This window comes from Puma concolor, chromosome A2 (genome assembly GCF_028749965.1).
Source record: "Puma concolor isolate L17-30 chromosome A2, mPumCon1.1.hap2, whole genome shotgun sequence".
NCBI classification, from domain to species: Eukaryota; Metazoa; Chordata; class Mammalia; order Carnivora; family Felidae; genus Puma; species Puma concolor.
Window position 1 is genome coordinate 169,481,314 of NC_141668.1, and position 23,909 is coordinate 169,505,222.

Below are 23,909 nucleotides of genomic sequence, written 5' to 3' on the forward strand. Positions count from 1 at the left end.
CCCGCAGCAGCCTGACTCCACCCCAGCAGCCCTGACTCCACCCCCAGCAGTGCCGACTCCACCCCCAGCCACCTGACTCCACCCAAAGCAGCCCTGACTCCACCCCCAGAAGTGCCAACTCCACCCCCAGTAGCCTGACTCCACCCAAAGCAGCCTAGACTCCACCCCCAGAAATGCCGACTCCACCCCCAGCAGCCTGACTCCACCCAAAGCAGCCTAGACTCCGCCCCCAGCAGCCTGACTCCACCCAAAGCAGCCTAGACTCCACCCCCAGAAGTGCCGACTCCACCCCCAGCAGCTCTGACTCCACCCCCAGAAGTGCCGACTCCACCCCCAGCAGCCTGACTCCACCCAAAGCAGCCTAGGCTCCACCTCCAGAAGTACCAACTCCACCCCCAGCAGCCTGACTCCACCCAAAGCAGCCTAGACTCCACCCCCAGCAGTGCCGACTCCACCCCCAGCAGTCCAACTCCACCCTAGCAGCCCTGACTCCACCCCCCAGTAGTCAGCTGTGTTTTTGCAGACTGAATTGTGTCTTCCCTGCCTCCCTCACCCCTGCCAATTCAAACATCTAAGGACCAACCGTCAATACGGCTGTTTTTGGAGATGGGGCGTTTAAGAAGCAATGAAGGTGAACTGAGGTCCTTCGGGGCCTTGATCCCATCGGGCGTGGCCGTATAAGAAGCGGGAGAGAGACAGGAGCAATCTCTCCACACGCATGCACAGAGGAAAGGCTACATGAGGACACAAGAAGGTGGCTGTCTACAAGCCAGGGAGTGAGCCCTCACCGAACCCACGGATCTAACTTCCAGCCTCCAGGGCGGGGAGGAAGTGTCTGTGATACTCTGTCTGGCAGCCCAAGCCAACTGAGACAGAGGAGGAAACTAGAAGAGACGAGCCCAGCGTGGAGAAGGGCGGGGCTGAGGACGGCAGAAATGCTCCAGCCGGTCAGGGCCCACGACTCCTGCACACATCTTTTGGGACCTGCTGAGGTGTGTGCAACACAAAATTAGCTCTGTGCGTGTGCTGGGCTGAGGGAGAGAGGCAGAGAGAGACAGAGGAGGAAGGGAGAGACAGAGAGACACAGAGAGAGGGGAGAGACACAGGAGGGAAGGAGGGAGGTGGGAGGGAATGATAAAGCAAAAGGAATGAACTGTTAGTTGGCAAATCTGGGGAAAGGTTTACAGTTAGCACTTAGACCATCCTTGTAATCTTTCCTCAAAGTCTGAGACGACATCAGAATAAAAAGTTACAAAGCAACAGAACCCATAGCCACTTGCTTGTGGAGGGAAAGGCGGGCTGAGATGCCAGTAAGACACCTATCCCTGCACCTGCCTCTTCTGACCTGTGAGACTCTGGTCAAGATCCCCCTCAGCTTTTCTTCTGCCCCTCAACCTGCCTCCACTGGCCTCAGGGCCTTTGCACATACTGCTCTCAGAGCTTGGAATACTCAGGACCCACCCAGAGTCTCCTTCCCCTGTTCGTCCCTCTTCATCCTTCACAGCTCGGGGTCAGCACCCTCTCCAGCCTCCCCAATCTCTCCAACCTGGTCAGACCCCACCTGGGCACTCTCCCAAGTACCATGAACCCAGCTGCAACTTTACGTTGGGTTGTGAAGTTTATGAGGGAATGGCCTGCCCCTGCCCCAGAGGAAAGGCCCCATGAGGGCATCTGTCTTGTTCTCTACGTGTCCCGAGTGTTTCGCCCAGGGCCTGGCATACAGCTGGTGCATATCATTACAGAGAATGAATGGAGAAATAGGGCAGAGAGAGCTACATCATCTCTGGGCTGCCCTTTGGATCCTTAAGAACCTGCAGAAGGGCGGGAGACAAGGAAGATGCTACAAGGTCATGGCAGCGGGAGGGGCTGCGGGCACAGGGCAAGCACTCTGACACCCTGGGGAGGCTGGAAGACGCCCCCGGGAAGGGGACCACTGGGCTGGAAGGAACAGAACCGTGGGTTGTCTGGCACCAGACAGAGGTGCTTATGTGGAGACGCGGCCGGGTGCCGAATGAAGGAACTGCACTCACTCCCCCCGTGGCGGGGAAGGCAGAAGCCTTGGCAAAGGGCTGGCTCGCGTCCCGGGGCGGCACAGCAGGGCCACTGTGCCGCAGACACTGGGCTACTGAAAAGGGACAGCGACCCTCTGCAGCTGGGAGAAACTCACTTAAAAGTCATAGTTGCGGCTGCCCCGTTTTGTCTCAACAAGGGTCTTGGGAGAGGGGGTGTCTTTTAAAAGATCAGGGCAGGGGGCGTGCGAGTGAACGAGATATGGCGAAGAAGCGTCCAGGGTGGGGGGCAATGTATTTGGGCAGCCCTCGTCATCTAGAGGGCCCATCCCGGCCGCCTTGCCCTGCGCGCCTCAGAGAATTCTTCCAGCAACTCTGTGAGTGAGGCATTATCGACCCGATTCACAGACAGGACAACTGAGGCACGAGGAAGCCCTCGGCACCCTCAGCGACGGGGATCCTCTTTTCTAGGGTGAGCACCCTCCCTCCTTCGTCTGTTCCTTTCCAGACAGTTATATAATGAGCTCTCGGACAGCATCCCCTGGGGCAAAACCCTCACACTAAAGGAGGGCAGAGATGCACTTTGTGTCCAGCCATCGGATTAGGGGAGCCTGTGCCGACCCGTGTTTTCTCTTACCCGACACCACCCAGCAGAGCGAAGAGAGGGACACAGGCCTGGTGGCTCATGCGTCCTGGCACTGGAGGCCCACGGCTTCCTTCCTACCCAGTTTCTTATTCCTACCAGTGGCCGTCACCCGCTCAGCCGGTGTCTCCTGAGTGCCGACTGTATACCAGAGTCTGTCTTTGTGCTGCCGGACGACAGCGATCCAACCAAAGGCCCCTGCTCTCGCGGGGCTCCATTTGGGGGGGGAAACAGACCACACACGAGATACGCATGGACAATATTTAGGGTATTAGGCTCACCGCAGGGTCTCCTGGGGCTGCTGTGACAAATGACCACACACTTAGGGGCTTAAAACGACAACAGATTCATTCTCTTTTGATTCTAGAGGCCAGAAGTGAGTCTGAGGTCGGTTTCACCGGGCGGCAGGCAAGGTGTGGGCAGGCCTGGCTCCTTCCGGAAGCTCTAAGGGAGAATCTGCTTTTGTCCCCTTTCCAGCTTCCAGAGGTGCTCCTCCCCCTTGGCTCGTGGCCCCTCCCTCCTGTGACACCAGTCTGTCACTTCCGTCGCCTCTGCCCCTACTCCTGAGTCGAGTCTCCTGCCTCCTCTCAGAAGGACCCTGGGATGATATGGAGGGCTCACCTGGATAATTCAAGGTCATCTCCCTCTTTTCAGATCCTTGGCCTAAACACGTGCAAAGTGTCTTTGCCCCAGAGGGGCACATTTTCAGAGTCCAGGGATTAGGACACGGACATCTTTGGGGGCCACTCCAGGGATTTTAAGCAGGGCTAGGGCAAGATGCCTCCGGCTGCCACAGGTAAAAACACACCCTCCCCCGGATTCGTGGGAACACCCGTAAGAATATTAATCGTCCACGAGGCAGTTGTAGAAGAATGTTCGGAATTCCTAAAATAGCATGGGAATGGGAGCGGGGGGGGGGGGGGGGGGGGGGGCGGGGATCCATCTTAAATAATTCGGCAAGTATTCATTATGTGCCCGGCGTCCCCCAAGCCCCACCTCAGAGGAGAGGCGGTGGGCACCCACCCCACGCCCGCCCCGCCCCCAGCAAGGGCTGACGCAGCAATGGGGAAGCTGTACCTGGGAAGGCTTTGGTCCTGCCATTCTTCCTTCACGTCCACATTTTCCATCCGGAGCGTAGCTTCAGTGGTCCCCATGGGAACAGAGGAGAGGCGCGCTGGCTTGAAGCAGAGCTGAGTCCTGAAGGAGAGCCACGTGGAGGTTTTACTGGACAGTCATCGTAATAACAACCCCCCCCCCCCCACGTGTGGCACCTCAGATCGGTAAGAGTGTTGGATCCATTATTATATTGAATCGTCGCCTAGCCCCATGACGCAGGTGAGAAAACAGAGGTGTAGAGGGCTGATGACATCCACGTAGGTCTGGAGTTGGGACCCAGGTGAGAGCTGAGCCCCCAGATATAAGCGCCCTTCGCTTCGAAGCTCCAAAGTCCATGCTCCTTAGGGCTCATCATCCCTCCCTTACCTTGGACTTAAACTGGGCAGCAATAAATCCAATTAAAATCATTTATACTAAAGTGTCAGGGACTGATATACTTAAGCTTCCTTGCTGGGACCGACACTTTCAAACCCTACCTCTATCTTCTCCAGGCTACCTGCCTTGCCTCTCTGTCCCCGAATAAAGAAGCAAATCCTGGCAACCTGCTGGGGCCAACGAAGGCAGTGTGGAAAGAGACTGGGGCTGGAAGTCAGGATCATAATTCTTATCAAGCACAAAGCTCAAGTTTTGTTTTTATTGTTCTGAGGAGCTGGGCCAGGATGGCGGACAGCATGCTAGATGGGGCCTTTACAGCTGGGCTGTCTGGAGCAGTCAGAGGTGCAGAATGAGGCAGAACTGGGGTCCACCCTGAGGCATGCAGAACTCCGCCACTCACCCCTCCCAGCCTCAGTTTTCCCATCTCCAAATTAAAGAGCTGGACTAGAAATCATCTTTACAATACCTTTGGGGCATAACCTTCCAGGATCCTGTAACTCAGTCAACACCATGGGTTCTGTGCCTTTAAACCAGTGGCTTTCAACTGGGGATAATTTTGCCCTGCCCCTCCCTGTCAAGGGACGCTTGGCAAGTCTGGAGGCATTTTTGGTTGTCACAACGTGGGGAGGGGGCTCCTGGCCTTAAGGGGGTGAGGGCCAGGGATGCTGCTCAACACCGTTAGGCGCGTGTGCAAGCTGGGCCCCCAGGACCGAGAAGGATCCAGCCCCAAAGTCCACGGATCTGAGATTGAGAAAGCCTGTCTTGACCGCATGCTTGCGAAAGGTCCCCGGGCAGGGTGTGACAGTCCTTATAGAGGGCCCGCTGCATCTCTGCATCCCATCCTCCAAGCAGCTCCTGGGTTGTTAGTCTCACACGCCAGCACCAAAGGCCCCTGCCCCCAGCCCCTCACCCTTCCAGATGCCACGGCGGCCCCTCGGCAGAGCCGGTGCACGGCTAACGGTTTGGGTGGGTCGTCTGAAGCCCCTGGAGGTGGGGGTCTGCACTTGGGGTTGTGGGACAGAGACGAGGACCCAGAGGGAGCCTGCCGCAGGAGAAGGCCAGGCGGGGGGGAGGGGTGGCTGGCTAAAATTAGACACCCTCCCCGCCCCCACCAACACACACTTGGGAAACAGTGTCCCACCGGATTCTTGTCGCTGCTCTGAATGTCGTCATCCATTCATGGAGGAGGGACAGTAAGACGCAGTACGCCAAAAAAAAAAAAAAAAAAAAAAAAAAGAAAGAAAGAAAAACCTCTTCCTGATGCCTGGGGTGATAACCACCACCCAGGACCTTACTGCAAGGGGAAGTTCTGGTCAATGGAAATTCATTTCCTTTCGGAAGACAGGGGTGTCTGCCTGGTTTTCCTCACCCCAAGCGGGGCGTGACCTCAGCCCCCAGGAAGGACGCCCCCCAATCCCACCCACAGCGGAGGCGCTGGACCCACGCAGGCCGGGGCCACAATCCTGTACAGGTGGCGTGTGGGTCCTGCGCGCTCCTGTTCTAAGATCCTGACTTCACTCTGAGGGAAAATGAGGCAAAGTGAGGGGCAGCCCAGAGGTGTGCCTTTGCGCTGGGGCGCTGAATCCTCAGTGCGTGGCGTCCAGGTGCAGACAGAGGGGGAGGGATCCGCCTTCAACCTTCTCCCTGCCTCCCCGCCCCGTAGGCGAGCCTCCGCGTACACATCCATCAAGTCTGTCTGTGTCTGTCTCTCCTTCCAAATCCGCTCACGGTGTTATAAATAGACAATGCACAGAGGTGGGGCGTGTACATTTGGGTCTCTTAGGAAGCGTCCCAGAGAGAGGCTGAGGGTTTTATCAGCCTAATCTCCAAGCGCGTCCCGAAAATGGTGCATCCCCCTGCCTTCCAGGTGAGCGGTGGGCACGGAAGGCGGGCTCTGGGTATATATGCCCGCGGCCGCTTTCCCTCGGCTTCGGGAGACAGGGCTGTGCTACCGTGCAGAGAATCCCAAGACCGTGGGTCCCGGCTCCCAGCCGCCCCACCTGCCCGGAGGGGGTTTGCAACAGCGGATGTCTCCGCACAGGCAAACGTGCCCGGGCAGGGCCGGGACGAGGAGAAAGGGGACTCACCTCCGCGGCCTCTGCGGGTTACGCGCAGACAAAGGCGAGCCCCGCGCCGACGCAGCCGGACATCCCTCGCCTTCCGAGTGCGGTCCCTGGGCCTTCAGAGCATCCGAGGAAGGTGCGCGCAGCGGCGGACTCTGCACGCAAGGAAGGTCACCCGGAGCAACGTGGCGGCGCAGACGGGGGGCGCTTTTGTCCGGAGGTGGGGAACGGACGCAGTTCGCAGTCAGCCGGCTGCCCCTCGCCCCGCTGCGAGCGCGCCCCCTCACCGGCCCCGGCGCCCGGCCGTGCCTCCGAGGTGTTTTCTTCCTGCCAGCTCGCAGCTGGCGGAGGCTCGGCTGCCTTAAGACAGTTAATTATGCTGCTTTTGTGTGCAGGGTGGGTGGGTGGGGGCAGGGCTGACCGAAAAGCACAGCCCCCTGCCAGAATCCGGTGCTCTCCATTGGCTGAACGGGGAGTGTTTCCAAGGGCCTCACCGGGGGCAGAAGCGGAAATGATTTCCTGATGGCGCATCACGGATTTAAAAACAAAACAAGGAGCAAACAAACAAACAAACACAGGACGGCGGTGGCCTCATTCCTTAGATTAGGAAGGAGGGAGGGAAAGCGTCCCGAGGACCGCGTTACGTGGGGCCCCCAGCCGTGTGCCAAGGACCCGGCCGCGTGCTGGGGAGGCAGAATCTTCCCGGCCACGCTTGCTCGGGCCACCGATGGAAAGGCGCCCCCTACAGTTGTGCGCTCAGCGGCCCTGCCCTGGAGGACTCCAGCCTGACAGTATAATAGTATCACGAGTTGCAGCTTCTGAAATTAGAAGGAGGTTTGGACCCTGGCTAGGCGGCTGCCTAGCCGGGAGACACGACCGCGTAAGTGACCTTCGCTGCTGGGCCTCAGTTTCCTCACCTGCGAAATGGGAACATCATGGTACTGGCGTTTCGGCATTCAATGAGATCGTGTAGGAGAGCGCTTAGCACAGTGCCTGAGAACGCTTCGCTACCTGTTTCTCGCCCTTGCTGTGTCGGGTTTTAGACCTGTAGCAGAGGCCGAATGGTGGTCCCCACAGGATATGGCAGCTCTTATCCTGACCCCTGGAACTTGGGAATATGACCTGATTTGGAAAAAAGGGTCTTTGCAGGCAGAATTGAGGATCCAGTACCCTCATTCTGAGATGAGAGCATCTGGACTGAGGATAAATCCCAGAGCCAATGCCAAGTGTCTTTACCTCTGCAAACCAAGGAGAACCAAGGATTGCCAGCAACCACCCGAAGCTGGGCAGGCATGGAATGCATTCTCCCTCACCGCCTCCAGAAGGAACCGACCTTCATTTTTGACGTCTGGGCTCTGGAACTGTGAGAGAATTTTGATTTCTATTGTCCTAAGCCGCTTGGCTTGTGGTGCTTTGTTACAGCAGTCCCAGAAAACGAACACACCCTGAGTAGCAACCAATGCCCATTACTCCGCCCTGCCTCCCTTAATCACTGCAGTGGCTTTCCACCCGTTTTGTGAACACATCAAGTTCATCCCCACCACGGGGCCTTTGAACATGCTGTTCCCTCTGCCAGGAATGCTCTTCCAGAAGAGGTTCACATTATTCAGGTGCCAGCTCAGAAGTAGTCTCCTCAGAGAGGCCTTCCCTAACCACCCCTACTTTGCCCCCCAATTCATCACCCCATTCCATTGCCCAGTCTGATTTTTTTTAGTACATACATTAGTATAATTGCTGGGTCATACACTCAGGAGCCTGACTTTTCCCCCACAGCACTTACCACTATTTGAAACTGCCTACTTATTTTTTGTTTGTTTGTTTATTCTCTGACTCCCTAGCTAGAATGTAAAATTCAAGATAAATGAGACTTGGCTGGTCTGGTACCCTGCTGTGTTCTCTGCAGAGGTCAGCAGCACCTGGCACAAAGGGGAGGTCCAGGACGTGCCGGTAGAACGTGTCGATGTCGGCTCCCCCCGCCCCGTGGATACCAGACGACACTCTAATCACCTTGCTGCCAAAGTCACTGCATCAGGGTCTGTGCCCCTCCAAGCCAAAGGCGGAAAGGCACTGCCCCACAGCAGGGGATGAGAGCCTGGAGCCTGAAGCTCGAGATCCATCGGACTTTACGCGCCCTGGCTGGAGGAAGCGGAGCCCTGGGAAGAGACGCGTGTGTTAATTCAGTGGGAAATCCAGGCCAGTCCTCGTGCTGGGCACTGGGGTCCAGCGTGTGAATGAGAAAGACTTCGCTTTTGTCCAACTCCCATTTGGAGAAACAGATGGGCAAAGGAGTCTGGGCTGATTTAGAGACATCTTTGAAGCAGAGTGGCTTGGGGGAGGGTGCATGGGAAGACGTTCAGGGGCAGAGGGTGGGCAGTGACGATGTGAGTTGGGCCCTGAGAAGTGAGTAGGAGTTGGATGGATGAAGGAGCTGGAGAAAAACTATCTGGGCAGAACGGCGTTTGCAAAGCGACCTCCCCTCCCTCACGAGAGCGCGCGGGGAGCTGTCCGTGGTGCTGTGGCCGCCGCCAAAGAGCCGGCGCGTGAACCCAGCTTGTCTGGTTTACTTTTCACCGGGGTTAAAACACACATACAGAACATAAAGCTTGCCATTCCGATCATTTTTAAGCGTGAAGTTCAGTGGCATCAATTACATTCACCATGTGCAACCATCACCACAATCCATCTCCGGAACTTTTCCATCTTCCCGAACTGAAACTCTGTCCCCATTAAATACGAACTCACCTTCCCCGTTAGCCATTCCCCCATAAGGTAAGCTTTCTGAGATCAGAGATGTTGCACTTTGTCCCTGCTATCTCTCAGATCCCTAGCCAGTGGTTCTCACGGTGGGGCGGGGATTCTGTCCCCCATGGGAGGTTTGGTGATGTCTGGGAACATTTTTGGTTTTCATGACTTGGGGGATGGAGACGGTACTGGCATTGAGTGTGTGAGACCAGAGATCCTGCTCAGCACCCTACAAGGCACATGACAACTCCCCACGACAGAGAATTACCTGGCCCCAAACATCACCAGTGTGGGGTGAGAATAACACCCAAAACGTAGTCAGATGCCATTATACTGAATCGAGGCAATGAAATTGCTAACGCTCCGGGGCGCCTGGGTGGCTCAGTTGGTTAAATGTCCAACTTCGGCTCAGGTCATGATCTCGCAGTTTGTGGGTTCGAGCCCTGCGCTGGGTTCTGTGCTGACAGCTCAGAGCCTGGAGCCTGCTTCGGATTCTGTGTCTCCCTCTCTCTCTGTTCCTCCCCCACTTGTGCTCTGTCTCTGTCTCTCAAAAATAAATAAAAATATAAAAAAAATTAAAACATGTTAAAAAAAATTGCTAACGCTCCTTGAGTGTCATTTTCCTGATTTGCAAAGGGTATTGATTAATCACGGACATTCGATCCTCATTATTAGTTGTTTCCGTATTTGTGAATTTGCCTACTGGCTGAAATTTAGTGGTAACATTTGTAAGACTCAAATTAATACTCATGGTGCCTTCAGGGTCATTTGCAGACAAGGAAGTGTGATGAAAAATTTGAGTGCTGGTTGTACATGTTCCCAGGTGAGTTGGAACAAGGCACCATTTTGCCTTCTGATTCCAGCCCAGATTGTAAACTGCCCATTTCGGGATTTATTTAGCACCATGATTTTTGTGCTTTATGTTGGTGGTTTTGCTGTTTATAGTGGCCCCCGTGCACGATCCTGCAGGGCTGTCTAGCGTTTCCAAGCACAAGAAGGTCGGGGTGCACCTTGCGGTGAGAATAAGAGTGTTAGTTGAGCTTCATTCAGGCATGAGTTACAGTGCTGTTGGCTGTTCATGATCAGTAATGTATATTAAATAAGATGCCTTTGGACAGAAGCACACAGAACACAAGGTTATGTATTTGATCTGTTGATGAAAAATAATGTGAGCAGAGGCTTGCAGGAACCCACTCAAGTGTCTCCCCAGGAGTGGGGCTTTACGATTCCCTATTCTAGGGCTTGGGGCCACTTTATAGGACAAGGCTGCTGCCAATAATGAGAATCAACTCTATCTACTTCTGAGGGCTATGTAGGGATAGATAAGATTGTGCATGCAAAAAGCATTGAACACAATGCTTGTAGTAAATAACAGGAGGGAAAAAAAGATATTATGTAACCCAGAGAAAACATTAAAACAGACCTGCTTTTGTATAAAGCATGTAGCCTTTGTTACCTAGCTAGAGCTGCAGGGAATTGGAGGAAAGAGGTGTGTAATTACAACTCTGAGCGTTGGCCAGGGCATGGTGGGAGAGCCGCTTTTGCCAGACCCTGTAGATTGTTTCTGGTGGCCACACACGGTCATGAAGACACAAAGGGAAGAATGCCATCCACTAAATCACCATACGGCTTTCCTCGGCACCCTGGGCTTGCCATGGTTTCTGTCCAAGAATTAACTAGCCCTGTGCCTGCTTCATAGAAAGGTGGAAAGGAACCCCATCCCACCAGAGTTGGTGAATGTATTTTTCTAATTAATTTTTAAAATATTGAAATAACTGTAGATTCACATGCAGTAAGAAATAACAGAAAGATCCTGTGTACCCGTTCCCCCAATTTACCCAACGGTAAAATCTTACACAAGTATAGTACAATATCACTATTGCTTTCAATACGGTTGAGATACAGGACATTTTCTCACGACAGGATACGTCCTGTTGTCCTTCTATACAGGTTCCTTCTATAATGTCCGTATCCTCCCCTGCCATTTCCTTAACCCTGGACATCACAAATATGTTCTCCATTTCTGTAACTTTGATGGTTTAAGAGTTTTAATTTTTTTTTCAACGTTTATTTATTTTTGGGACAGAGAGAGACAGAGCATGAATGGGAGAGGGGCAGAGAGAGAGGGAGACACAGAATCGGAAACAGGCTCCAGGCTCTGAGCCATCAGGCCAGAGCCTGACGCGGGGCTCGAACTCACGGACCGCGAGATCGTGACCTGGCTGAAGTCGGACGCTTAACCGACTGCGCCACCCGGGCGCCCCAATGGTTTAAGAGTTTTAAATGGAATCATGAGTATGTAAAGCATGGAACCCTTTTGCATTGGCTTTTCCTATAATGCTCTACAGCTTCATCCAAGTCGTGTGCATCAGGAGTTTATTCCTTTTTGTTGCTAAGTAGTGCTCCATCATACAAAATGCACAGAACAGGTAAACCTGTAGAGACAAAAAGCAAACTGGTGGTTGCCAGCAGCTGGGAGATTGAGAAGTGCCTGTTGGTGGAGACAGGGTTTGTACTTGGGGTGATGAAAATGTTCAGGAATTACACACTGGCGATGGTCACGCAATTGCGTACATGTACTAAAAACCATTGAGCAGCACACTTTAAATGGGTATGTGAATTCTATCTCGGTAAAGCTGTTATTAACCAAAAAAGCACCCTAACTGTAGTTCATAGTTTCTAAGTGCTGCAGAGGACGGGCACCAAGGAGTTTTGTTCACTGTTGCGTCCCCCAAGGTGGCCAGGCTTGGCCAAGAAATCTCTCTCAAAATGACTTCCACTTAGAATAGGGTTTCTCAGCCTGGGCACTGGTGACTTTGGATCCGGGTCGTTTCGTGTGGGGCGTTCGGGGCGATGTGGAGGCTGAGCAGCATCCCTGGCCCCCACCCACTCGATGCCAGGAGCCCCCAGATGTCCCTAGACACCGTCCAGTGTCCCCTAGGGGCAAACCCCTCTGGTCGGGAACCACTAGTTTAGGGTCACCAAATTTTAAGGCCCCACGAAAGGCTGCCCACCAGCGGGTCCCGAAGGACAAGCAGGTCTTGGCTGTATCCATAGGGCCACATGTACCCCAGCCAGAGCGGTCAGCGGAACTCCCAAACTCACCCCAGTGGGACACAAAGTATAAGGCACTTCAGGCTCGCGTTCAGGGCGGGTCTTGGGGTGCCAGGCAGGGACCCCCAAAGCCGAAGAAGGGCTGAAAGGAGGGCAGGGCTCCGGGAAGAGGCGGGGCTGGAGGCAGAGTCCCCGGAAGCTGAGCTGCCGGAGGGAAGGCGGGGCCCCGGGAAGGGGCGGGGCTGGAGGCGGAGACAGCCCGCGGACGCAATGGGACGCAATGGGAAGCGAGGCGGCGCGAGCTTCGCGCGGGGGGGGCGGGGCCTGGGGCGCGTGGCGGCGCGCGAGCGGCACGCGGCCTGGGGGCGGGGCCCGGGGACGTCACCGCCGGCGGCTCCTCCCCTCGCGCCTCGGGGCGGCTCGCGCGCCCCAGAGACGCGAAGATGGCGGCGAGTGACTGCTCCGGTTTCGCGCGCGGCGCCGGCCCTCCGTACAGGTAACGGGCCCCCGCGCCGCCCGCGCCGCCGGCCCGACCCCGGCCCCGGGGAAGCCGCGCGCCGACCGCAGCCGGGCGGGACACGGGCGGGGAGGCCTGCGCCAGCTGAGATGGCCGCGCAGCCGCGGACCCGTGTCTGGCAGGGGAGAGCGGCGGGCCAGTCGGGGCACGGACACCGCGCCGGGCCTGACGTGGGGAGGGCAGCGGGCCCTGAGGCCGGCAGAGAAGCCAGGGCGGGGAGGGGACCCGTCCGGGCGTGGCGAGGGGCAGAGCTGGACCCCTGGGGACCGGGACGGGGACCGGGACGGAGGCCGGGGAGGGTCCTGAGGGCTGCGGGGGAGGGGGCGGGAACTGATGCGCGTTGCGGGCGCGGAGCCGGGCAGGGGGTGGAGCGGGGACCTTGGCGGAGGAGTCGGGAGTGGACGTGCAGACTTGATTTACGAGCGAACAGACCCCGGAGGGCACCTGGCGGGGCAGGGGCGGTGGGGTTTGGGGGTACTGACCCCTGACGGGGGAGGGGTGACCGGAGGGAGGGGCGGAGACATTGGCGAGGGGGTTGAGGCCTGATTGGGTCAGGTGGAGATTTGGTGGGGGGAAGGGGGGGCAGACTTGGGGGAAGTCCTGAGACCCAATAGAAGGGTGGGGACGAGGGGCTTCCCGGGGAGGGGAACAGTAAGGGGGGGGAGGGGGTAGAGGATCCCGAGACCTTAAAAAAATCCGTGGAGTAGGTGTTTGCGTATTTACGGTCTGGTAAAGTACAGACACCCACGCCAAGGGGGGGGGAGGAGCCAAGAGAGAGGTGGGGGGCAGGGGTAGGAAGCAGCCCAGGGAAGGCGGGATCTGCAGGTCGAAGCACGTGGGGTGTGCTGTACCCCAAGTGTACAAGTACGCTCCGCACGCCCTTCTCCAAGGCCTTTCCTTGGAGCATCTCTGCCGTCTCGTGCCTCAGCCTGACACTCGCGACCCGAGACCCGAGACCCGGGGCTGCCCCCCCCCCCCCCCCCAGCCCATCCTTTTCATTGTGTCGGCTTCCGCTCTCGGCCTGCTGAAGCTCCTGGGCCAGTTTCTCCCAGATCCCGAGGAAGCGAGGGTGCACACCGCCCCCTAGGCCCCCCAGAGACCCGTGTGCGCTGCACTGGGGGCCTTGCTGCAGGGTTCGGTTTCGGCTGGTTGAAAGTAGAGGGGTGGACGGTTAGGGCCGACCCCCCAACCCCGTCGTTGCGACGCTGCTGCGTTCTTTCCTCTGGGATCACACGGAAACAGCGCCGGAAACAGCGCCGGGCTTGGAAATGAGGGCTGCGGAAATAAGGGTGGGTGTGCTGCCTGTGTCTTCTGCCCTGGGAGCGACTTGTGGGGTGTGGGGTGGCCAGTCGTGGATGTCCTGCCGGCGCGGGGATGCACGCTGTTTCCTGCAGCCGAGTCTCATTTCGGTCCGTCCTTTCTTGCTTCCGTCACCCATGGGCAGGACTCCACTGGCCCCCCCCCAGGCTGCTGGAGGCGCCCGCTTTTGCAAGGGCATCACCCTCTGCCTGCTGGCCAGCGACTTCTTTCTTTTCTTCCTCGCTCGTTCCTGTTTCTTTCTCCAGTGCGTCCCTGGGTCACGAGTGGGAAGTCCCTTGAATGTTACGTTTTCTGTTGACATTACCTTCCAGAGGAGAAATGGGCTATTTTCGTGGTTAAAATTGGTAATTGCCAGGCTTCAGCAGATGTTTGTCATTTATTTTTTTTTTTTTACTTTTTATTAAAAAAAATTTTTTTTTTAACGTTTATTTGTTTTTGAGACAGAGAGAGACAGAGCATGAATGGGAGAGGGTCAGAGAGAGAGAGGGAGACACAGAATCGGAAACAGGCTCCAGGCTCTGAGTGGTCAGCACAGAGCCCGACGCGGGGCTCAAACTCACCGACTGCGAGATCGTGACCTGAGCTGAAGTCGGACGCTTAACCGACTGAGCCACCCAGGCGCCCCGCTGTCATTTATTTTAACTAAAAACTTACACATGTTAGCCGAGCTATTCTGTCTGCATTCTGAGGATTTAGGTGATCGTGTGCTCACACATCAGGAAAGGATGTAAAACTACCCCGAACAGAACCTCACGTTACTCTATGTTTTAGAAGTCTCTCCAAGAGTATGTTTTAAATTTTAAAAAAATGTTTGTTTTTGAGACAGAGCGTGAGTGGGGGAGGGGCAAAGAGAGAGGAAGACACAAAATCCCAAGCAGGCTCCAGGCTCCGAGCTGGCAGCCCAGAGCCTGACGCGGGGCTTGAACCCACAAACTGTGAGATCATGACCTGAGCCGACGTCTGATGCTCGACCAACGGAGCCCCCCAGCTGCCCCAAATATGTGTTACTCTTTAAGAAAAGATGGGGCACCTGGGTGGCCCAGTCGGTTAAGCATCCGATGTCGACTCAGGTCACGATCTCGCGGTCCGTGAGTTCAAGCCCCGCGTCGGGCTCTGGGCTGATGGCCCGGAGCCTGGAGCCTGCTTCCGATTCTGGGTCTCCCTCTCTCTCTGCCCCTCCCCCGTTCATGCTCTGTCTCTCTCTGTCCCAAAAATAAATAAACGTTGAAAAAAAATTTACGAAAAGAGTAGGGGCGCCTGGCTGGCTCAGTGGGTGGAGCATATGATTCTTGATCTCAGCGTTGAGCCTCCCATTGGAAATAGAGATTGCTTAAAAAAATAAATTATTAAAAAAAAAAAGTGTAAATTTAACAAACTGAAACATGGGGATCATAATGAAAGAAATTCCAGTCTCACAAAATCTTGAAAAGAGACCACCTGCGTTATCTGAGTGACTTTAAGTTAACTACACATTTTCTTTTGGGGCAAATGGCTTTTGTTTAGACCCTTCAGCTGCTTTTAGAGTATGTATTTCTTAGGTGATGTGCCATGGATAAACTAATTAGATATTGGGAGTGCCTACCAACTTTACGGTAGCTTTTGGACGACAGGATTTACAAAGCCCGTTTTACAAATTGCCAAAGTGAATGGGGCGCCTGGGTGGCGCAGTCGGTTAAGCGTCCGACTTCAGCCAGGTCACGATCTCGCGGTCCGTGAGTTCGAGCCCCGCGTCGGGCTCTGGGCTGATGGCTCAGAGCCTGGAGCCTGTTTCCGATTCTGTGTCTCCCTCTCTCTCTGCCCCTCCCCCGTTCATGCTCTGTCTCTCTCTGTCCCAAAAATAAATAAACGTTAAAAAAAAAAAAAATTAAAAAAAAAAAAAAAAAACAAATTGCCAAAGTGAAGACCACAGTTTTTAGAGGAGTTTTGAGTAAGTTTTCTTGCCTTTTAAACTTGATAACCATAGCCCCGGGTGGGAATATTCCTTATGTCGTCCGTTCTTAGGGTTGGGATCTGAACTTTTTGAATTGGTGGTCAGTAGGAATTGGACTCACATTCACTTTTGAAGGTATACGAGAAACTTAAGTTACCTGTTGATAATGATGATTTCCATTGATTGGATATTATGTGGTCTTTTAAATCTTCTAAGGTTTTGTTAGAGTTAGAGCCGCAGAGACCCACAGTGAAGGATTAATCCCACGTGGAAAATTGAGTTTGGCAGTGCTTTTCATTAGCCCCGAGTGCAGCTTTCAGTGCGAGCCGTTCAAGAACTCCAGCTAAGTTCTGCGTGGCTTTAAATCACTTGGCTGGTGGAAACGTCTAGAACTCCGAGCTGTATGCTGGCGGTCCATCCCAATGGAACGGGACAGGCTGTAACAACACCTCCGTTGTCACATTTCCCTCTTTGTTCAGCAGCTTTGTGAACATCCCACCTGTGCAGTACGCCGGCTACCTCTGCCTTCCTGTTCTTGTTAAGTCTAAATAAGACAGCTGCTGGATTTGGGGTAATGCTTGGTTTCTCACCAAGAGAAGCTTCGGTATACATTTTAATCGGCCAAATTCCTTCATCTGGAATGCAGCATGTTTGATGGGTGGGCCCCCATCCAAGCCGGTTAGTGATGATAAAAATGCTGGTTATCAGCTCTTGAATCCTGTGAGTCCAGGCGCTTGATTGTTCAGGGGATCCTCGCAGAAATCCTTTGAGCTAGTTACTACGGCGGCTGTGTTGTGGATGAGGAGAATGAGGCTCCGGGCGCACTGACTGGTGTGGGGTCCCCGTGGTGGTAAGTGGTGGGGTCCAGCTAGGGATGCAGGGTGCCTGGCTCCCAGGCCGTGCCTTTGCCCCACGGTGGGGTGTGCTGAACCCCGGATGTGATTGTGGTGGCAGAACCCAGCCTCGCGGTGAGACCTGCCGGCAGAGACCAGGTTACTGCCATTCTTTACGCTTGCTGGCCTGGATCCTGTCCCCCTCGTTTGGGTCCCCGTCAGATTGTGGTGTGGGGCCAGATTCTTCAGATCTTAAAAAACTACCGTCCCCGGAACGTGGAAGCCAAGGGAGTGTCGGGCCTGGTGCCACCAGGATGGCAACGACACCCCAACCTATTTCTCTCAAAAATCTCTCCCAGAGGCAACACGTGGCTTGGGAAAGGCAGCGGAGCCCACGCCAACCGTGGAGAGCCGCGCAGGCAGCCCCAGTGCCGGCAGACGGAAGGTCGCGCCCGCTCCGGAGCCCCTTGCTCCGTCCGGTGTGGCTGCAGCCAGATTCAGAGCAGTCTCTGTCATGTGCATGTCCGGGCCTGCCTCCATCGTCTGCCCCTCTGCCCCTCGTGGGTCTCCACACGCTCCAGAGTAAACCTGACCCGCCACCTGTCTCCTGAGCTTGGGTCCAAGGGGCACAGGCTGCCAGGGAGAATCTGGCGTCGCTGCCTCAGGGGCCAGTGGGACTCCTGCCACCGTGTCCAGAAGCAGGGTTGCGTTAGACATCGGGGGAGTGGGGCCCAGGGAGGGGAGGGCCTCCAGCTCAGTTTGGAGGAATCCTGACAAAAGGCTTCACTTGAGCAGCACCTTCTAGTTACTCCCAGGTGGGCTTGATGGGCCCTGGAACAGCACGGCAGGTGGACCTTCCTGTCACATGTGGTTACTGTCGCCTTTTTAAATTTTTTTTTTTTTCAACGTTTATTTTTGGGACAGAGAGAGACAGAGCATGAATGGGGGAGGGGCAGAGAGAGAGGGAGACACAGAATCGGAAATAGGCTCCAGGCTCCGAGCCATCAGCCCAGAGCCTGACGCAGGGCTCGAACTCCCGGACCGCGAGATCGTGACCTGGCTGAAGTCGGATGCTTAACCGACTGCGCCACCCAGGCGCCCCACTGTCGCCTTTTTAAAGGCCCGTCTCGGTGAGGCTGAGATACACGGTGGGGACCTGCTGAAAGAGGTACTTGGACGTCTGTTGTCGTTCAGAGAGTGCGTGTGTGTGCAGGGGAGGGGCAGAGGGAGGGAGAATCGTTTTTTCTTTTTTACGTTTATTTATTTTGAGAGAGCGCATGAACAGGGGAGGGACAGAGAGAGGGAGGGAGAGAGAGGATCCCAAGCAGGCTCCACACTGTCAGCACAGAGCCCGATGAGGGGCTCCGACTCAGGAACCGCGAGATCGTGACCGGAGCCGAATCAAGAGTCAGATGCTCAGCCGACTGAGCCGCCCAGGCCTCCTCTTTTACGCTTTTTGCGTGTCCTTTCTGTGTCGGTGACACTGTAATCGGGAGTGTGCTGTCTACTTGTGGAATATCCTTTAGAATCTTGGTAGGAAGAGGTTTGGCACCCCCCAAGGTCCAGTGGATTGGTAACTGCTCCCTAGTTATGTCCCTTCTACTAGGGTGTCTGCCACCAGCGGGGAACTGAATTTCTCCGCCTTCTCTTTTTCTGACGACACTTGTGTTATATGATCATTTTAAGGTTGCTGGATATCTTTTAGCTGGAAACTTCATTTGTAAATATTTTGGGAAATGGGATTTTTTTGGGGGGGTAGGTATTTTGCTATGGGCATTCCCCCCCCCCCCCCAAAGGTAAACTGCGTTTGTGGCACTCACTATCCATATGCTTTTGTAAATTAGCGTATCCCGGGTCACTTACTTGTTTACTAAGAATGGAGAATTGTTCTGCTTTGATTCTGTAGCATTTTGTATTTTGGAAAGTCCGTTCTGGCGACAGGTTAACTCCTTGCTGAGTTTTGCTCTCTGGAAACAAAATGAGCCATCACATCTAAGAGCCTCACAGTGAATGTTTTTAAGCCAGTGGCTTCTTCTCAGTGTAAATGTCATTGAGACATTGCTTGAATCCGGGGTTGGTAGGTGGATGTCTGTTGTACTTGCTCAGGAGGACGTCAGGTTGGCTGTCTAGTCCTGCCTCCCCCTGTTGACACGAGGTGCACGTGTCAGACCAGTGTAGACGTGGCCGTGCAGGTTCTTCCACAGCAAGAGAAGGCTGGAGCCACAGATGACCCCTCGCCAGTCCCCAAACATTGGCCTTTCATCATTGTGGCTCCCAGCAGTAGAATGGTGTGGCCATCTGAACCCTGGCTGGACTTTGTTTCACTTGCGCTGCTTCTGGGAGGACCCAGCAGAGTATCGTCAGGATGGTGTTCTTGAGCACCTGACCGAAGAGCTAACCACATAGCCACCCTCCATGTGGGGACATTGTTCCTTTGCAGAAGGGATGGAAGAGAATTCTGGGAGCTGCACTGCCAGGCACAGAATCCAGCTCACCCTGGAGGCTGGGGAGGCTCCTGTCACCGGTCCCTGGAGTCCCTGCCTCAGGAACGTTGAGCAGCCCAGTGGCCCTGCCTTGAGGAGCCACGCTGGCCCTGATCTGGAGCTGGAGACTCTTGACCACAGTTTAAAGAAGTTGGGGGTTGGGGAATGAAATCCTCTCATCTTCTCAAGAGCCCAAGGATTTAGCTTATGAAACCCCTTTCCAGGACGTTGAGATGTTTTCCAGGGGTATCTGGATCTGAAATGGACATTTCACATCGAGAAGGCACATAAGGCTTTCATAATTAAAAAAAAAAAATCTGCTAAAAAATCAGAATCGTGGGGCATCTGGCAGGCTCATTCAGTAGAGCATGCAACTCTTAATCTCCGGGTCTTGAGTTCAAGCCCCGTGTTGGGTGTGGAAGTTACTGAAATAAACTTTTAAAAAGTTAGGAAGATGGGGCGCCTGGGTGGCTCAGTCAGTTAAGCGTCCGACTTCGGCTCAGGTCACGATCTTGCGGTCCGTGAGTTTGAGCCCCGCGTCGGGCTCGGGGCTGATGGCTCGGAGCCTGGAGCCTGCTTCCGATTCTGCGTCTCCCTCTCTCTCTGCCCCTCCCCCGTTCATGCTCTGTCTCTCTCTGTCTCAAAAATAAATAAACGTTAAAAAAAAAAAATTAAAAAAAAAAAGTTAAGAAGATACAAAATCTTAAAAAAAAAATCAGAATTGTTATGGGTATGAATGTATACAATGTGTTACGTGTTTTGAATATAAAAACCTCGCGAACCAAGGTGCCAAATGAAATCATCCCTGTTCACGTATGTGTGTACGCGTAAAGTAATTGAGTGTGATCTTACCGACAATAAAACAGACTTGGAAATGTCCTTCCTGATGAATGTCTTTCATGACCATATCAGCCAGCGTTGGGTGTCGGAGTTCACGATGCACCGTCTCACTCTGAATGTTACCCAACCCCGCGAGAAGTCACAGATGCACGTGGAAGACTGCACCCAGGTCAGGGTGCCGGAGCCCAGTTTTCTCTCCGTGGCACTACAGGATGGGTGATCTTTGACGTTGAGAGTTCCAGCTGCTTGGCCCTCGGATTTAACCTCAGTCGGGCTTAGTTTGTGCCACTTGGGGGAGTGGTAGGACGGGGGTGACAAATAGGTAAAGACCTTATGTTCTGGGAGGATTTAAAAGGAGGGTACTGAGTGAAGGTTCTCAGCACTGTGACTGCAGGAGAATCTTTTATTCCACTTGATTTTTTCCCTCCGATTCTGCATGTTTCTGGTTGTGTGTGTGTGTGTGTGTGTGTGTGTTCCCACTGAGTATGACCCATTGAGAGTGGTGTGTAACAGATCACTCTTACAACAACCTCGGAACGAGCCTTCGTTACCTGCTGTAGGTTCCTCAGATCACCCTTCTGAATCTGAAGCGAGGTCTGCGCTCCAGGTCCCGTGTGTCTTTTACGGTTGGCCTTTCGGGAGCAACCAGGAGCGTGTCCCACAGGAGAGAGCCCTGGCTCGGGGAAGCTGGCCTCCTCAGACAGATCCGTTACATCTCCAGCCCTCGGTGTCCCTTTCCGTTAGGTGACTGGGCAAAATGGTATCAACGAGTCTGGCCAGGCTTGCGTTCTAAAATCTCATCTGGATGATCTCCTCAAAAAAATCCCGACTCTCCAAAACAAACATTTAGACCGAAAAACCACAAGGAGATATGGCCCAGACGAGGATGCCAGCCGGGACTTACTGCTTCTCCCGTGCCAGCAGGTGCCCAGCGCTTCGCCCCCCGGCTTCCAGCCTCTGCTCTTCTCCCTCCTGGGCAGATGGCACCAACCAGGCCCTTGTTACGGCGTCCTCGTGGTGGGGACAGCGGCCCTCAGCCGTGTAGTGCAGTGACACGCCCTCCCTTCGAACGACAGGTGACGTCCAGCTGAAGCGGCACAGAGTTTATTGTCCTGGCTTGAGGGGAGGCTTCACCAAGAGCAGATTTGTGGCTTCTTATCCCTGTTCCTCAACCATCACTCCCAATCCTTGGTCTCCACCGGGGGTTGAAAAGTGGCAGCCTGCGCACCATGTTCGTTCTCATGCCTGCTTTCTTCCACCCGAGCGGTGGACCCGTTGCTTGCTTTCTTTGAATTGGTTGCTAGCGTTCATTCTTTTTATTTTTTTTTTAAGGTTTATTTATTTGTTGACAGAGAGCGAGCGAGCGAGCGTGAGCCGGGAATCCCAAACAGCGCGGAACCCAGTGTGGGGCTCAAACTCACAAACTGGGAGATCATGACCTGAGCCAAAATCAAGAGTCAGCCGTTTAACTGACTGAGCCAGCCGGGTGCCCTGGTTGTATTTAAAAATTGGGAGACTTTGGGGCACCTGGCTGGCTCAGTCAGAGAAACACGTGACTTTTGATCTGGTCATGAGCTTGAGCCCCACATTGGGTGTAGAGATTTCTTAAATAAATAAAAACTTAAAAAAAATAGAAATAAATAAAAATTGGGAAACGTTGCAAAAATCCTGATTTCTAGTCTTGTTAAAATCCGATCTGGCAACCCCAGAATGCATTTTATGCCCCTGACTGTGCCCGGTGCTATAGCACATGAGCTCCTATTTAATTGTCCCGCCATCTCAAGAGGTGCGTGTTCCCATTTTACAGGCTAGTAAACCAAGGGTAGGAGAGAGTAAGTGACTTGCTCCAGGCCCCAGTGAGCAGAGCCGGGACTGGAAGTCGGGTGGTCTGGCTCTGGTGCCATGCCCATCCCCCTGGGCTGTGGCTCTCCTCCTAGTTCCTAATCTTGAAACCTCTCTGACTCCAACCCAGTCCTCATGCAGAAGCCTCAGCCTCTCTTCTCTGCCATCTTGCTTGAAGGGAATGTCTCATTTGTGCTTGTAGGATTTTAGTCTATGGAGGTGCCTGAGTGAGGACGCAGAGAGGTCCATGCCATGGCAAAAAGAACTTGTACAGTTCACAAGACAGGGGCCCACAAACGTGTGGCCAGCTCATCTTTGACAAAGCAGGAAAGAATATCCAATGGAATAAAGACAGTCGCTTCAGCAAGTGGTGCTGGGAAAACTGGACAGCGACAGGCAGAAGAATGAACCTGGACCGCTTTCTCACACCAGATGCAAAAATAAACTCGACATGGATGAAAGACCTAAGCGTAGGACAGGAAGCCATCAAAATCCTCAGGGAGGAAGCAGGCAAAAATCTCTTTGACTTTGGCCGCAGCAACTTCTTACTCAACACGTCTCCAGAGGCAAGGGAAACCAAAGCAAAAATGAACTACTGGGACCTCATCAAGATAAAACCTTCTGCACAGCGAAGGAAACAATCGGCGAAACTAAAAGGCAACTGACGGAATGGGAAAAGATATTTGCAAACGACACGTCAGATAAAGGGTTGGTATCCAAAATCTGTGAAAAAGTTATCAAGCTCAACACCCAAAAAACAAATAGTCCAGTGAAGACATGGGCAAAAGACATGGATAGACACTTCTCCAAAGAAGACATCCCGATGGCAAACAGACATGAAAAGATGCTCAACATCACTCATCATCAGGGAAATACGAATCAAAACCACCATGAGATACCCCCTCACACCTGTCAGAATGGCTAACAGTAACAACTCAGGCAACAACAGATGCTGGCGAGGATGCAGAGAGAGAGGATCTCTTTTGCATTGTTGGTGGGAATGCAAGGTGCAGCCACTCTAGAAAACAGTATGGAGGGGGCGCCTGGGTGGCGCAGTCGGTTAAGCGTCCGACTTCAGCCAGGTCACGATCTCGCGGTCCGTGAGTTCGAGCCCCGCGTCGGGCTCTGGGCTGATGGCTCAGAGCCTGGAGCCTGTTTCCGATTCTGTGTCTCCCTCTCTCTCTGCCCCTCCCCCGTTCATGCTCTGTCTCTCTCTCTCTCTGTCCCAAAAATAAATAAACGTTGAAAAAAAAAAAAAAATTAAAAAAAAAAAAAAAAAAAAAAAAAAGAAAACAGTATGGAGGTTCCTCAAAAAACTAAAAATGGAACTACCCTACGACCCAGCAATTGCACTTCTAGGCATTTACCCACGGGATACAGGTGTGCTGTTTTGAAGGGACACATGCACCCCCGTGTTTATAGCAGCACTATCGACAAGAGCCAAAGTCTGGAAAGAGCCCAAATGGCCATCAATGGATGAATGGATAAAGAAGATGTGGTGTGTATATATATATATATATATATATATATATATATATATACACATACATACACACACACACACACACACACACAATGGAGTATTACTCGGCAATCAAAAGAATGAAATCTTGCCATTTGCAACTATGTGGATGGAACTGGAGGGTATTATGCTAAGTGAAATTAGTCAGAGAAAGACAGAATTCACATGACTTCACTCATGAGGACTTTAAGAGACAAAACAGATGAACATAAGGGACGGGAAACAAAAATAATGTAAAAACAGGGAAGGGGACAAAACATAAGAGACTCTTAAATATGAAAAACAAACAGGAGGGGTTATGGGAGGGGGGATGGGTTAAATGGATAAGGCACATTAAGGGATTTACTCCTGAAATCATTGTTGTACTATATGCTAACTAACTTGGATGTAAATTAAAAAAATAATAAATTAAAAAAAAATACCACACACACACATGGCAGAAAAAAGAGAGAAAAAAAAACAATTCCCGAGACAGGGGGACATGCCACATCACACAGGCCCACGTAAAATTTGCCACTTCACCCCGACGACTGCTTTTTGGTGCACCCGTCCCAGCAGGGACTCTTAACTGGGGCCCGTGAAGCCCAGGGGATCGCAGGCACAATGCCATTTCCAAGGAA

The 23,909-nt window shown here is 53.6% G+C and overlaps 2 protein-coding genes across 3 annotated transcripts in view; one reads left to right on the forward strand and one right to left on the reverse strand.

The window, feature by feature from the left end:
• The window catches only part of ATCAY (ATCAY kinesin light chain interacting caytaxin), a 90,082-nt gene extending 83,177 nt beyond the window's left edge, over positions 1-6,905 (reverse strand). Inside the window, exons 1-2 of one of the 2 annotated variants that reach the window (XM_086699493.1) lie at positions 6,231-6,905; positions 3,730-3,849 (exon numbers count right to left, since the gene is read on the reverse strand). In XM_086699493.1, coding sequence (XP_086555619.1) covers positions 3,730-3,806 — 77 coding nt within the window. In that variant the 5' untranslated portion in view covers positions 3,807-3,849; positions 6,231-6,905. The remainder of the gene's footprint in view (positions 1-3,729; positions 3,850-6,230) is intronic. The other variant, XM_086699494.1, reaches the window with a different exon arrangement.
• A 5,480-nt stretch (positions 6,906-12,385) lies between these two features.
• The window catches only part of ZFR2 (zinc finger RNA binding protein 2), a 45,301-nt gene continuing 33,777 nt past the window's right edge, over positions 12,386-23,909 (forward strand). Inside the window, 1 exon segment of the mRNA XM_086699526.1 lies at positions 12,386-12,498. Coding sequence (XP_086555652.1) covers positions 12,446-12,498 — 53 coding nt within the window. The 5' untranslated portion in view covers positions 12,386-12,445.